General features: G+C 36.4%; 1 protein-coding gene across 3 annotated transcripts in view; it reads right to left on the reverse strand.

Moving 5' to 3' along the window:
- Positions 1 to 14429, reverse strand: part of Tpp2 (tripeptidyl peptidase 2) — a 72972-nt gene that overhangs the window by 36739 nt on the left and 21804 nt on the right. For all 3 annotated transcript variants that reach the window (XM_059278840.1, XM_059278839.1, XM_059278841.1), the window contains exons 5-11: positions 12610 to 12734; positions 11163 to 11326; positions 9283 to 9437; positions 8595 to 8671; positions 5596 to 5723; positions 4823 to 4922; positions 450 to 598 (exon numbers count right to left, since the gene is read on the reverse strand). In XM_059278840.1, coding sequence (XP_059134823.1) covers positions 450 to 598; positions 4823 to 4922; positions 5596 to 5723; positions 8595 to 8671; positions 9283 to 9437; positions 11163 to 11326; positions 12610 to 12734 — 898 coding nt within the window. The remainder of the gene's footprint in view (positions 1 to 449; positions 599 to 4822; positions 4923 to 5595; positions 5724 to 8594; positions 8672 to 9282; positions 9438 to 11162; positions 11327 to 12609; positions 12735 to 14429) is intronic.

The following is a 14429-nucleotide window of genomic DNA, read 5'->3' on the forward strand; positions in this document are numbered from 1 at the left end:
ATGCAACCTTGAAATGTTTGGTGAGTTTGAAGGACTAGAAATGAGTAGAGACCAAGATCTGTTCTGAGGCCTGACTTGCCCTGGCAGGTGATGTAGCACTGACTGGGAAGCAGACTATTTCTCCCCAGTGTGGCTCATTCATATTGGGTAGAGGAGACAGTTACAAGAGACAGAAATGGAGTGAACAACAGAGGCAGGTGGGAGGGACACTTTCTGAGTCCTGAGTCCTAAGTGACTTGGTGACGCCCTATTTAATACTACACAACATTTATCACCTGGTAAAGTAGTATAAACATTTTGAAATTCAATGGATTGTTATCTCGTGTATTATTTTCTACCTTACACCTTATTTTGTGTCTAGAACATCACCAATTCTATCCATGCTCTCACCATGAGAACCACAGAAAACAGTCTACAATAACAAAGAGAGTAATAAATAATACTCTTACCTGAAAGTACCAGGGCAATTCCCCCACAGGCATTGGGGGAAGACATCGATGTCCCATTCATTAGCTGAGTCCCCCTCAATGTCCAGTTAGGCACAGAAGCAATGGCACCTCCTGGTGCACTGATGCTCACACCAAGGGCCCCATCAGCACTAAACAGAAAACAGGGAGGTTTATGTAAGTAAGGATAGCTGGATATGTACAGTCTTTAAAAGGTCACAATTATAGTCCAAAATGATATGGTATTTGGAATCAACAAAAAGAGAGAGAGAGAGAGAGAGAGAGGGGGCGGGGGGGAGAAGAAAGGAAGGAAAGAAGGAAGAAAAGACCAAGATATTATTATGGGGCAGTAATGGAAGGAAAATGACTCAACACAGAAAATTTCTCACTGTACATTTATTTTTTTTTTCCTTTTAAGTGAAATTTCTGTGTGTATGTATCTATGTTTACGTGAGAAAGTCAAAGGCATCAGCTATTTGAGTGCTCGAATTCCTTATATGTGATTTTAAATTTTCTAAGGCCACATTAAAGAATTTTAAAATTACACTGTGTGTGTGCGCGCACGTGCGTGCGTGCGTGTGTGCGTGAGAGAGAGAGAGAGAGAGAGAGAGAGAGAGAGAGAGAGAGAGAGAGAGAGAGAGAGAGAGAGGGGAGAGACAGAGGGAGAGGAGAGACAGAGAGAGGGTATGGGAGGCATATGCTGGTATCATGGAATGCCTGTGTAGATCACAGGACAACATATAGGATTTTGCTCTCTCCACTATGTGGGGCCTGGAGATTAAACTCCAGTGATATGTCTTAAACACCTCTGATCACTTATCCTACCAGCTGTAAGTATACGGTAGCATCCAGCGCTTTACTCTGTCCCAAGTAAAGCTATAAGGGCATGCTATTTCATGATTCTTCCCCCTAAGTGAGTGATTTTTTTTAAAAAAACTCCCGGCTAAGACCCTAAGGCAATTTGATTGCAGTTCCACAGAAAGTGGGCGCTATCTTACTAGTGAAATGGGTTGGTGGAGGCACTTTCAGAGCCTATCTGAAATATGATTAGGCTAAGTGTCAGTTAATCTGCAAAAGCATTCATATTATATTACCGAGAGAAAACAAACGCTTTGAATTGTATCATCTCACAAATAAATTATATAATGGATGTGAAGACTTAGGGAGAATTTTCATGTTCTTGTTTATAATATCTACAGTATTGACCAACAGTCACAATGAACACTAGGTATTTAACAACTGGAAGTAACTACAAAGAGTCAAAACAGCCGGGCAGTGGTGGCGCACGCCTTTAATCCCAGCACTCGGGAGGCAGAGCCAGGCGGATCTCTGTGAGTTCGAGGCCAGCCTGGGCTACCAAGTGAGTTCCAGGAAAAGGTGCAAAGCTACACAGAGAAACCCTGTCTCGAAAAACCAAAAAAAAAAAAAAAAAAAAAAAAAAAAGTCAAAACATTCTTTTAGAAAACTAATTTCCCACTATCCTGTAAAGCATCTTTAAATGTTTAATGAGGTATCAACAAATGTTTAAAACTTAGAAAAATATTTTCTGTGGTTGCTTTTGTCACCTGGAATCTTCATGAGGAACTATCTAGTTTGGGTTGGCCTGTGGACACATCTGTAGAGGACTGTCTTGATTAATTGATATGCAAGACCCAACCTCAAAGTGTGTAGTACCATTCCTTATAGGGCCCTTGACTGAATGAAAAGTAGAGAGTGAGTTGGTGCATTACAAAGTGCACACTCCTTTCTGTTCTTGACTGTGGATATAATGTGACCACGTCTCCAAAACTTCTGAAGTTATGACTTCCCAGTTCTCATGGGCTGTACTTGGAATTGTGAGCTAAAATAAATCCTTTCTCTCCTAAGTGGCTTTTGTCAGGATCTTTTATCCATCAACAGAAAAGAAAACAGAAACTAGTACTGAGAAGTGGTAACAATACTGTGGTAATCCTCATTGTGTGGTTTTTGAACCTTTGGAATTATTATTGTTGTTGTTGAGGAATGTGTAAGATTTTAGAAATTTAGGCTAGAAAAGCCACTGAATGCTATGGCCAAAGCTTAGTGGGACCTTCTTGTGGGAGTTTGGAAGACAAAAGTGCTGAGAAAAATGCTGACTGTGGAGGTCTGGTTCATAAGTTTTCAAGGGGGAAACAGATATTCTATCAAGAACTGAGATGGTGCCATTTATGTGATATTTTGACAGGAACCATGCTGTAATTTGCCTGTGAATGGAGAGCTTCTGTGGGGTAAGTTCTGAAAGTTATAGCCTGCTTTGTTTGACATAGGAAATTTCAAGACAGAATGATATTCAGGCTGGTGCTAAAGTAAAAGTTGTAATTCATAGAGATTAGTATCTTTATAATGAAACTTATGTTATACTTGGACAATAGGAAGGATGTTCTGAGTCTACACCCTTGAGACTTCATTTTAAAGTGATCTAAAGAAAACCTAAGATGATATGGGGTTGGGGGTTTTCTTAAAAGCAACTACATGGGAAAATGTTTCTCCAGAGTCAGCACCCAGGAGGCTGATACAGTTGTGGTCCAAGGGCTGGGCTACATCTCCAGAGGACAGCAAAACTTGGCAGTGTTAGTGTTATAAATGTTGTCCATGTAGTACTGGTTCTGAAGACAAAAAAGAAAAAAAAAAAAAAAGAAAAGCAAGACTGATGGAGTTAGAGAGGACCTGAAGCCAGACACTGTAGCAAGGTTGCAATTCCTGCAAATAGGCCCTGATAGGCCAGGGTATGGAGCTTCAGTTGCTATAGAGAACCCAGAAAATCAAAAGCAGATCTATGTATCTACTATTCCATGCTGAGAAAGAGGAAGTACAGTTTTTTCAGAGAATACTACCAAATATGTCCCTCACAGTATCTTTAGTCCACATCTTATATTTCATATCTTAGTAATTTAACCAAGTATCTGCTAAAGGTATTTTATGTGTGTTGTATAGTAAATGAAGACAACTAAATTCTCAGAGGGTAGTTGGTTGTAGTATTTTATTGAAATAATTCTTTTTGTATTATTGTAGTTCATTTTGTTTTGTTTTTGGAGTTGAAGATTGAATCCAAGGCCTTACATATGCTAAGCATACATTTTATCACTGCACTATACCCCAAGCATTTAAAAAAATTCTTTAAATGTTTTATAGTAAATGACATTGGCAAAGGCTGGCTTTTGGCTTAAGTAATAGTCTTTAATACATTGGTTGTATTTTAAATATAATTTTATTTAAAATTTCAACATAAAATTTAAATCAGAATTAGAAGTAATTAATTCAATAATTTTTGAACTAGCTGAACACAAACCTTTGTGGATTTTGAATTCTTTTTTAAAATTAAAAAAATTTAATCAATTAATTTTTAAATATTTATAAGTGTGTGTGTGTGTGTGTGCGTTGCACGTGCGCGGCATGTATGTCTGTTTGAAGGGCAGAGATGTTAGGTGCTCTTACAAGTTACAGCCAGTTGTGAGCTGCCTGACATAGGCGCTGGGTCTAAACTCAAGAACTAAACTCAACTCTGCAAGAGTACTACATATTCTTGGCTACTGAACCATCTCTTCAGCTCAGACTTTAGATTCTCATCCCAAGCTATTCTTACTGACATCAGATGAATGGACAAGGGCAGCCTATGGTGATAGTACAAGACAAACTTTTCTGATCCATAAGGAAAAACCAACTGATTAGTTTAGTATAATAAATTAGTTCCACACCAAGACCTGCTTATCTTTGACATCATGCTTTCCTTCCATATAGAACTTCCTCCTGTCTCTTAACATCCTATCACTCCTTCAAGACTGACTATGACCATCTCTTCAAGGAAGGGTTTAACCAACTGCTCCTATTGTCCCACCATCCAACAACGTCATTGTGAACTCACAACATAAATTAGCCATTTGTGTCTGAACATAATGCATGTACTAAGACAGTTGTGATTCAAAATACTTCTAAATCATCTCCAAAGAAATAAAGGAGTGAATAAAAATGGGCTTTATTTTTTTATCAGGTACCAGTACTCACTGATGTCCTAATTAGGTATTGTAAAAATTAGGACTTATACAAGCTCTTAAAGAAAAAAGATTTGTTCCTAGAATCAAATATAGTTCAGATGATGTCAGAAAACCAACACTTGTCAATCACAATTTGCTTACTTATGGTCTCTCCCAAAATGCTCAAAGTAGATTATAACTTCAAAATGAATATAAGTTCTGTTATGTGATTCTTGATAAAAGTACACCATGTTTCACCAAAGTTTAAACATCAAACTTGCTGAAAACAAATCTATCACTACTTATTATCTACAACCTCCCTCTTCTCCCAAAAGTACAAAGTTTTATAAAATATATGTATTACTTCCAAGAACTACTTGTACTCACCTTGGTCCTCTAGAAGACCATGTGTATTGATTTGCAGGTAATTTCTCTCTCAGTGAATACTCTGCAACCATCATATCAGGAGAAACATAAGCTCCAACACCTATAGGATGAATTTCACCAATAACTAAAGGGAGCACAATTTTTTTCACACATCCTAGTTTTTTTTCCCAGTGAAATACATGGTTCATGTGAGTAAACTGCTTAATATCTACTCTCTCTCTTATAAAATGGAAAGGAAAGAACATTTAATGGAGAGACAAAGGAAATTTACATTATAAACTAAGTACTAAGTACATTGCTTTTGTGCATATAGAAAAATAACTTCCAGGATTATTTTGTGTACTAAAAAAACTGCCTAAAAGTGTGCACATGTTTTATTAAACCACTTTTCCTAAACTCCTAGATAACACAGTTCCTCAGACTTTCCTAAGAACACATTTAAGATCTATGTGAAGGCATGTCCAACCCACATCCCACATGACACACGCAGCCCACTATAAGCTTATTTAAAACATTATGAAGGTTAGTTTTTGTAACCCAACTTTGTAGAAAAAAACATCCTGGGCCTACAATGTTCCCCCCCTACACAATGTTTTATATATAGAATACAATACTTGATTAAACTGTGATTGTTTATTTTAATTTATGTATTTTTGAAGACAGGGTCTCTCTAGTATCATGGGCTGACCTCAAACCTGTGATCTTCCTCCTTCAATCTTCTGTTTTGCTTGTATTTAAACAAACCTTTTTCTGAAACTGTAAAGCTTACTAACCTATCACACTGGACGTAGTTCCACCTGGACAACCCACTGTAGAAAGGCATGGGCCATTATTTCCAGCACTTGAAACATAAATTGTATTATGTTTCCATACTGCTTCATTAATTACTTCACAAATTCTCCTAAAAAACAAAGAATTCCTTTGAGCAAATACAATTATTCCATATTTAATTATAACCAAACAAATCACAACAATTCCAAACTGTGTAAGTGACAGTAGCTTTAAATGAGGTGAGTATCAGATCTACTAAGTTATATGATTACATACACATTAGCAGGTAGGCTTTTAGTAGGACACAATGTCATTCCAAGTGATATACCCTAGTTGAGTTTCAGGGGATTGGGAAGTCATATGAAATGCAAGAAAAACATGAGATAAAGCCTGGCTGGTGGCACACACCTTTAATTCCTGCCCTTGGGAGGCAGGCAGAGGAGTAGCTTTGTGAATTTGAGGCCTATCTGGTCTATATAGAGACTCCAAGGCCAGCCAGCCAAGGCTATACAGTGGGACTCTGTCTCAAAACAAAAACAAGAACAAAAACAAACAACAACAACAAAAAAAAACCAAGCAAATAAAACCATACATGGAAAACACAGTATTAACAGGGTTTGTGAAGTGGAATGTTGAGAGAAAAATAAAAACCAAACAAAACACCAAAGTGACTCCTGCATGTATTTTGACCAGGGATTATTTGACTAAAAAAGCTACTTAGTATCTTTAGTGATAAAGTTAAATGGGGGAGAGACTAGGAGAAAAGTCTAAGAATTTGAAAATCAAAGAAATCTACTTAGAGACTGACAACAAACAAGAAAGTTTACTGGCATTAGTTAAGGAGGATGAAGAAAATGGAGATTATGGAAACGTCTAGCTCCAAAGGGTCCTGAAAAATCCAATGTGTGATATCTGACAAGAGATTCAAGTTCAGTTACCAAAACACTCAACACTGTGGCTCAGAACTGCCTGTGACTCAAGCTCCAGGGTTCTACTGCCCTCTTCTGACCTCCATGGACACTGTGACACAAGTCACACCCACACCCCCCCCCCCCCCACACACACACACACGACAGAGAGAGAGAGAGAGAGATTAAAAAAAAGGGTAACTGACAAAGGAGAAAAGAAAATAATGAAAAAGATAATGAGATAACAGAAGAAGCAATACTGCACTATAGAAAGAAATGGCTAAAGTAACAGGGCACATATTAAAATAAAATAATATTTCACAAGAAATCCAATTACCTAAAAAGAGTGAGCCACCCAGTAACAGTATGGCCTCTAGACTGTTAAAGCTTCCCTTTTCATAGGACCTTAAATAAAGCCTCAGATGTAGCTGTTGTTTTCTCCAGTCCTGCCCAGGCCACAGCCTCTCAGACCCAAATAAACACATACAGGCTAATATTTAAAACTGCTCAGCCATTAGCTCAGGCTTAGCTCTTTCACTGACTAGTTCTTACACTTAAACTCAGCCCATTTCTGTTAACCTATATGTTGCCATGTGTTCTGTGGCTTTACATGCTGCTCCCTGGATAGGCGGGCTGGTGTCTCCTGACTCAGCCTTCCTGTTCCCAGAATTCTCTTCTCTATTTGTCCCGCCTATACTTCCTACCTGGCTACTGGCCAATCAGCATTTTATTTATGAACCAATCTGAGCAACACATTCACAGCATACAGAACATATCCACAGCACTCAGATATGAAATAACTGGTATATATTAGTACTTTGGTGATGGGAGTAATGGAGACATTGATCACTAAGTGAATGCTCTAAATATTTCAGATATATATTAATATAAAGGAAAGGAGCTAAGTGTGGTAAATCAAGTTAAGGCCAACATTGTACTTAAGTAGAGGAAAGATATGGATGACATATGTTGTGGAACAGTTTCCTCTAAGATTGAAATTGTTCATCCTGCAGGGAAGCTCCTTAAGCAGGAAAGTAAACAGTTCAACATAGCTTCAGCAAGTCCTTGAAACTGAAAAGATTCACTAGGCCCCCTCCCTGCCAGAGTAAGCAATAAAAGCTGAGAGTCCATGTTAGAGGCGTGAAGCTATGCTGCAATGAAGACTCTCACAGAAGCTAAGTTGCAAAGAAGACTCTGAGCCCACCAGCTGCCTGCAAGAAGTAGAAATCAGCTGATCTGCCTAAAAGAGAGTTAGACCAACTAAGGCATTTGGAAAGGACAACCTGTTGAGCTGCCTGCAGGCTATGCAGTGTGCTCCAAGTTCTCAGCTTTTGTGAGCTGTCACCCACGCTGGAGTGGGCTTTAATGACACAGCTATCTTTGGGTCATTTCTGCTCCTGCAAGTAACCTCACCCATAGTACTGTAAGTTAACTCCAATAAAATTCATTGGTTTACTAAGTTAGACTCTAGTGGTATCTGTACTTTGGTCTGTTGTGGGCTTTCTATCAGGTGAGTAGATGTATGTGTGTTGTATCTCCCTAGTGAAAGTTTTGTTACAATATTACAAGAAAAAAAAGGGATGCAAGAGAGAAAGCATGGACTGAGGAGACAGGGAAGCCTAGCAAGTGGAGCCAGCACGTGTAACAACAGCAAGGTTGATAGATAAGGTCAACAGTCACTGAAGGGAACAGCAAGGTCTGTGCATATCTGAGAACCTGTCTAAGCACCACTGACAAGTCCCAGAACATTTGTGAATGAGCTATTCTGGTGACGGATGGCCCAACAAATCCAAACTGGCTGGAAAGGAAAAAATAGAAGCAGGGATCAATGCCAGAGGGTTTGGCAGGTTGTGAGTTTCAGAAGCACCATTTTGGAGGAGCAACTCTAGCTACCCATGATTGGAATGGTTTGGCAAGGTGCAGTGATTGAACCTGGCATCAAAGACATGACACAGGAGTGAGGGTCTGACGCACAAAACACAATTATTTGCCCATCACAGCTATATTTGACTGTAACTGCAATTCACTTAAACCATTTGATGCTCTTCGTTAGGTAGGTTCTATCACGTAACAACTGCCAAAAAAATACTTACCCAGAATTTGGCCAGTGAGTTGCTTCTCCATAGCTGTAGTTGACAAGATCACACTTATGATTTATAACTTCTATCATCTATTAAAAAATTAAGAATCTAGTTTAGGAAGTCATTTATAGAGACATATTAGCAAGTAAATAAGGTTTATAATTCTATCGTGTCTAGACTAATTGTATCCTAATTTATAAGGTATTTCTAGGCATACTATAATTAAAGCCAAAGGGTAGCAGGAAAAACAATTCAAAGTGAAACTATTCTCTTTAGAATGCAGAAATCATACAAGGAAATAAGAAGAGGCATTGATTCTGAATAGATTTAAAGGCACTTAAGCTTTATGACAAAGTGAATCATACAAAATATTAATTTACAAAGGGTTTTAATTTCCTTTTAGAATACTGGAGCAAGTTATGTTTTAAAAAACTATCTTGAAAAGCTTACTCAGAGATATTCTACAATGAATAAAAATATTTTTTTCTACAAAGACTTTAAGCCAAGAAACTTTTTCCTAGTGATTTTTAACTTTAAACTGAATTGATCAGCAATGGTTTACTTCTAAAAAAAAACACTGTTCTGTATACCAAAATACTATTTAATATACTCTTGATAAGCCAAGAGTGCAAACATTATATAGGTTTTTTTTTTAAGTCTCTAAATTATTAATCTATAACAAGAACTCCCAGATACTCACAGCTCTGATGAGGCCTGTGCCTGTTTCCATGGTGCTTAGCCTTGTATCACCAATCTTAATGGATAGAATTTGAGCACCAGGAGCAACTCCATTCCGTTCAGGCTCTTCTGGAAAATGCCCAGCAGCTATACTCGCTACATGGGTTCCATGAGCTCCTATAGATAGAAATAGGGTGTATGTGCACAAGATGAAAAAAAAGTCATCACATACTAAAATTTTAACCATTTCAACATGTATATTATGACAAAAATAATTAAAAAATACAACCTGATTATATATCTAATATTATCTCAAATATATCCCTACTATTCACACAACATAAACTTCAATTACATATTTTTTTCCTCTACCCTGGATCCTACTGCTTGTAATAAGTAAATACTGTAAGCCATAGAAGACAGCCAATACTGAAATACATAGAACTCACAAGTAGCTTGTATCCAAAGTATTTAAAAAAAAAAAAAAACTTCCAAACCCAACAAAGAAAGTAGAGAAAGGAGTTAGAGACACTTTGCCCACCAAGCAAAATGGTACAACATTTGAAAAATCATTTCACAAAGAGTATACAAGACATACAAATATGAAAACATGTTTTACTTCATTATTCATCTTGGAATTACAACTTATTGTCCCAATGAAGTATCTCTATATATTTTTTAATATCACTAAGATGTTGAAGGTTGACAATAGTTTAGCATACACCATACACTGTTCTTGAACATAAATTTAGTAATCTCAACTCTGCCCCAGTACCCAAAAGACAAGTGCAAACAAGTTTATCAAGGTATTCACAAAAATGTTCATGGCTGCATTATTTATGTAATTGAAAATTCCAAATAACTTAGGGTTCACTAAAAGTAAATGGATATTTAACATATTAATCCATAGAATAGAGATAAATCACTATGGATTGAATTGAAGCTTATAAAAATAAGGATGAATTAAAGTCTCATACAAAAACTGGGTTAATTTCATTTACATAATTGGAAAAAGAATAAATCATGTAGAAATGAGACTATTTTTTATCACTTCTAACAACACAAACACCCCCATATGGTTCAAAGTAATCACAGAAATGTAGTAATGAAAATCAAGACAGTAGTTAACTTGGGAGAAAGAAGTAAAGGTTATTGTTTTTTTTTAATGTTAGCATATAAAATAATAAATTTCATTATGACATTTTTATATATTTATCGTACTCTGATTTCATTCAGTCCTCATTATCTTCTTTTGAATCCTCCTATCTCTAGTCTTTCTCAACACAGTCACACCTTACTGTATTCTCTTTCTGTCTCCTCACCTGCCAAACCCTGAAAGCAGCATGGTCTTTTCACATTTTTATATCCTCAGCATAAAAACACCAAGCCTATCTACAAAATTATTCGGCATGCTCTACTGCTTTATACAAGTGTTTTATGATAGTTATGTTTTCACTAAAACTCATATTTGACATTTGTATATATTATTTTTGATTATGTAATATACACAAGTATTTACAATCTGTCTCGGATAGTTATCTAGTAGTATACTATCTAGTAGTCAACTTATTTAAACTTACACAGAATACTATAATGAGAATCTTTTTACCTAAGTCTCTGTACTTATGGGTGAATTTCTCAAGGGTTAACATTTGCAAGTAAAATCACTTCATATTTATTAATGGATTTTCTGATGTTAAGATTTTGCTTTTATTTATGAACTACCTCTACACAGTTATAACTTTAAAAGAAAAGAGATAAATCACATCAAAGTTTCTAAGCTTGGTCCTTCAGTAGGAATTTCTATAATGAATTAATTAAAGCCTTACTCTGACCTGCAGGAATTTGTCATTCAGCCACTGCATAACTATCTCTCACTAGTAAATCTGATAAACCAGATACCTCCACTGGTCACAATGGAGAGTAGGTTTCCATCATCATAAATATTAACAGAATAATTCAGCATCTCAGCTGTGCCAAAAGAGCCGTATTCTTGGGCCTCTTTGTAGTTTCTTAATACAGTAGATTTACTCAACTCTCCATTTTCATTCGAATCAACACAGGCTCTGTTGGGAAGGAGAAATAAGTATTAAAATTTACTCTTCCACCCCTTGTTCTGAAGATCACACAATACATTTTCTCAGTCATCTTCTCATGCATACTTCTTCCACTACTCAAATCCAATGACTAGATTCCTTTGTTTCAGAGTAAACAGTAAGGCTTAGGTAAGAAGTCAGTGCTAAAACCATGCACAAAGACACTGATGGTCACAGATGGTGTAGAAGAAAATCATCTGGGCAGGTGAGAAATTAAAATTGAAGCTTTGGTTGGAGTGTAGACTAGTTTAAGATGGTTCAGACACTTCCTGCTGCCATTTTTAGTGCTGGCGTTGTAAATTCAGCAGCCTCTACAGCTTCCTGATACCACATGACTATAAACTCCAAACTTTAGTCACATATAGCTTTAGGAAAACAGATTTTGTTTTTTATTTTTTAACAAAACAAAATTTCCACCTAATTTTATGGATTTATTTATTTATTTATTTATTTATTTATTTATTTATTTGAGACAGGATTTCTCTGTGTAGCTTTGATGCCTGTCCTGGATCTCTCTCTGTAGACCAGGTTGGCCTCAAACTCAGAGACCTGCCTGGCTCTGCCTCCCAAGTGCTGGGATGAAAGGTAGTGTGTCACCACCGCCCAGCCATTTTATTACTGTTAAATTTCAAAGATATGTATTTTAAATACATTATTAGTCTATTTAAATCAGTCTGATTAAAAAGTCACAAATGAAATGTATGTTATGTAAAAATCAGCCCTTTGTTTTATGTTTATTTGTGTATGTGTGTGTATTTTAAGACAGTTTTACTACACAGCCCCAAATGGCCTGATAGTCACTAAGCAGCCCATGCTGGCCTTGAACTTATGGCAATCCTCCTGTCTTAGCCTACTAAGTACCGAGAATGCACATATCCACCATTATGTCTAACCCAGGACTCAACACTTAATTACTGTGTTATGTTGCCAAGTTAACTTAATCTATCTCTATTTAAAACATCTATGCTCAAATTTTCTTCTTTTTACCCTTAACATGTTTTTAGTAAATGCTCCACACTATTTGTGGTTACTTTGCAAACTGCCCAGTTTTAACGAGGATTTCCATATATCTCAGTGATCAACCTGCCAAAATGTGGTTAAGATTTAAAAAAATAGATAAATGTAATGTTTAATGTAAAAAATACTAAGTTCAAAACATAATGATATTAAGTGACATGGTTATATAAACCAAAACTTTTTGCAGCTTTGAGAGTTTACAGTTCTTCAGGGTAGATAAAAACATTTGAGATTACCTCCAGGTCTCACCATCATGCCACACCAAGCAGTCATACACAGGGCCTGGATCACTATACTTTTTCTCAAAAGAATTAAGTAATTCCACTTGACTTTGCAGCTCTTCCTTGATAAGTTTATTGGCCTATTAACCAGAAAACAGATTAATATTATAATATTTTTTGTGTACCTGAAAGTTGTATTAACATATGACCAAAGACAGTGTTGAACAAATAGAAAAAAAAAATCACTTCACTTTGAAAAAATAATAAGAAAACAAAATGTTTTTGCAGTGTTGGAGACTGAATCTAGGGCCTCCAGTATGTAAGGCAAGTGCTCTACCACTGAGTTATATCCTCAGTCTACAATTTCACTTTTGATTATGAAAATGTATATATTAAGAATAAAAGAACAATTAAAAAGGATAAACACTAAATTGTGACTTGCTCCAGGGATGGCATAATGAAAGCTTTTCATTTGTTACTTACTAACACGCCTGGGTTGACCAAAGTTGCTGCAATTAGCATATTATTTTCACAATAAACAAAGACAAAAGGCTTACTACTAATGAGTTCACATATATAGTATATTTCATGGAAGTCCTTTGAACGCATTCTCAAGGTATAAAAAAATTTAATGCAAGGCAAGTCCCTAAATCAGCAGTGTCTAACTCTGACTCCATGAGAAGCTGTTACCTTACTGGGAGACCGGAATTTTAAATTATGTGTTCATTGAATATTTCCACAGGGTGTAGTTCTTTATAAGTATTATTAAAGTTAACTGTATTTTATTCTTTAAACAAGAATTGTACCGGGCGGTGGTGGCACACGCCTTTAATCCCAGCACTCGGGAGGCAGAGGCAGGCGGATCTCTGTGAGTTCGAGGCCAGCCTGGACTACCAAGTGAGTTCCAGGAAAGCTGCAAAGCTACACAGAGAAATCCTGTCTCGAAAAACAAAAACAAAAAAAACAAAAAAAAAAATGTTGTATTTATATTATAGTATGACGACAGCTAAAATTGTTTACAATATTATAATTTTGAAAACTATGAGAATAACCTGGGAATACTGATTTATTGTCCCTGAATCTCAGAGCAACACCTGAAAAAGTTGAAAACACTGAGAAGCTTGTTGGCGTTTTCAATGTTGTAATTCTAAATTGTTAACACTGATGATGAATAAACATATTTTGATTTTGATTTTGATAGAAACAGCATAAAAACAAACAAAAAACCACGAAGACATTATTTTCACTTATAAACTGATTAAAAAATGAAGAGGTTGGGAGCAGTTGTTAAAAGCAGTTGCTACTCTTGCAGAGGACCTAGATTTACTATCCAGTACCCACATAATGGCTCATAACTGTGTAACTTCAGCTCCAAACAATCCACTGCCCTCTTCTGGCCTGAGGACACTATGCACACATGATGTAGGCAAACACTCATAGACATAAAATAAGAACAATAAAATTAAAAAAAAAATTAATGGGTACACTTATATGCCTCTGGTGGGAATATAAACTGGCATAATCATTAAGATTTATGAAAAGCTATACCCAAAAATATTTTAAATATTTTTGTTTTTTTAAAAGATTTCTGGGTTTGGGGATTTAGCTCAGTGGTAGAGCACTTGCCTAGCAAGCACAAGGATTGGTTCGGTCCTGGGTTTGGTCCTCAGCTCTAGAAAATTAAAAAAAAAAAAATTTCCTTTGTGCCTTTAATCCCAGCACTTGGGAGGCAGAGGCAGTCAGATCTCTGTGTGAGTCTGAAGCCAGCCTAGTCTAAAAAGCGAGTTCCAAGACAACCAAGCTACAGAGAAACCCTGGCTTACAAACAAAAGGTT

The sequence above is a fragment of the Peromyscus eremicus genome, chromosome 13 (assembly GCF_949786415.1).
Source record: "Peromyscus eremicus chromosome 13, PerEre_H2_v1, whole genome shotgun sequence".
NCBI lineage: Eukaryota > Metazoa > Chordata > Mammalia > Rodentia > Cricetidae > Peromyscus > Peromyscus eremicus.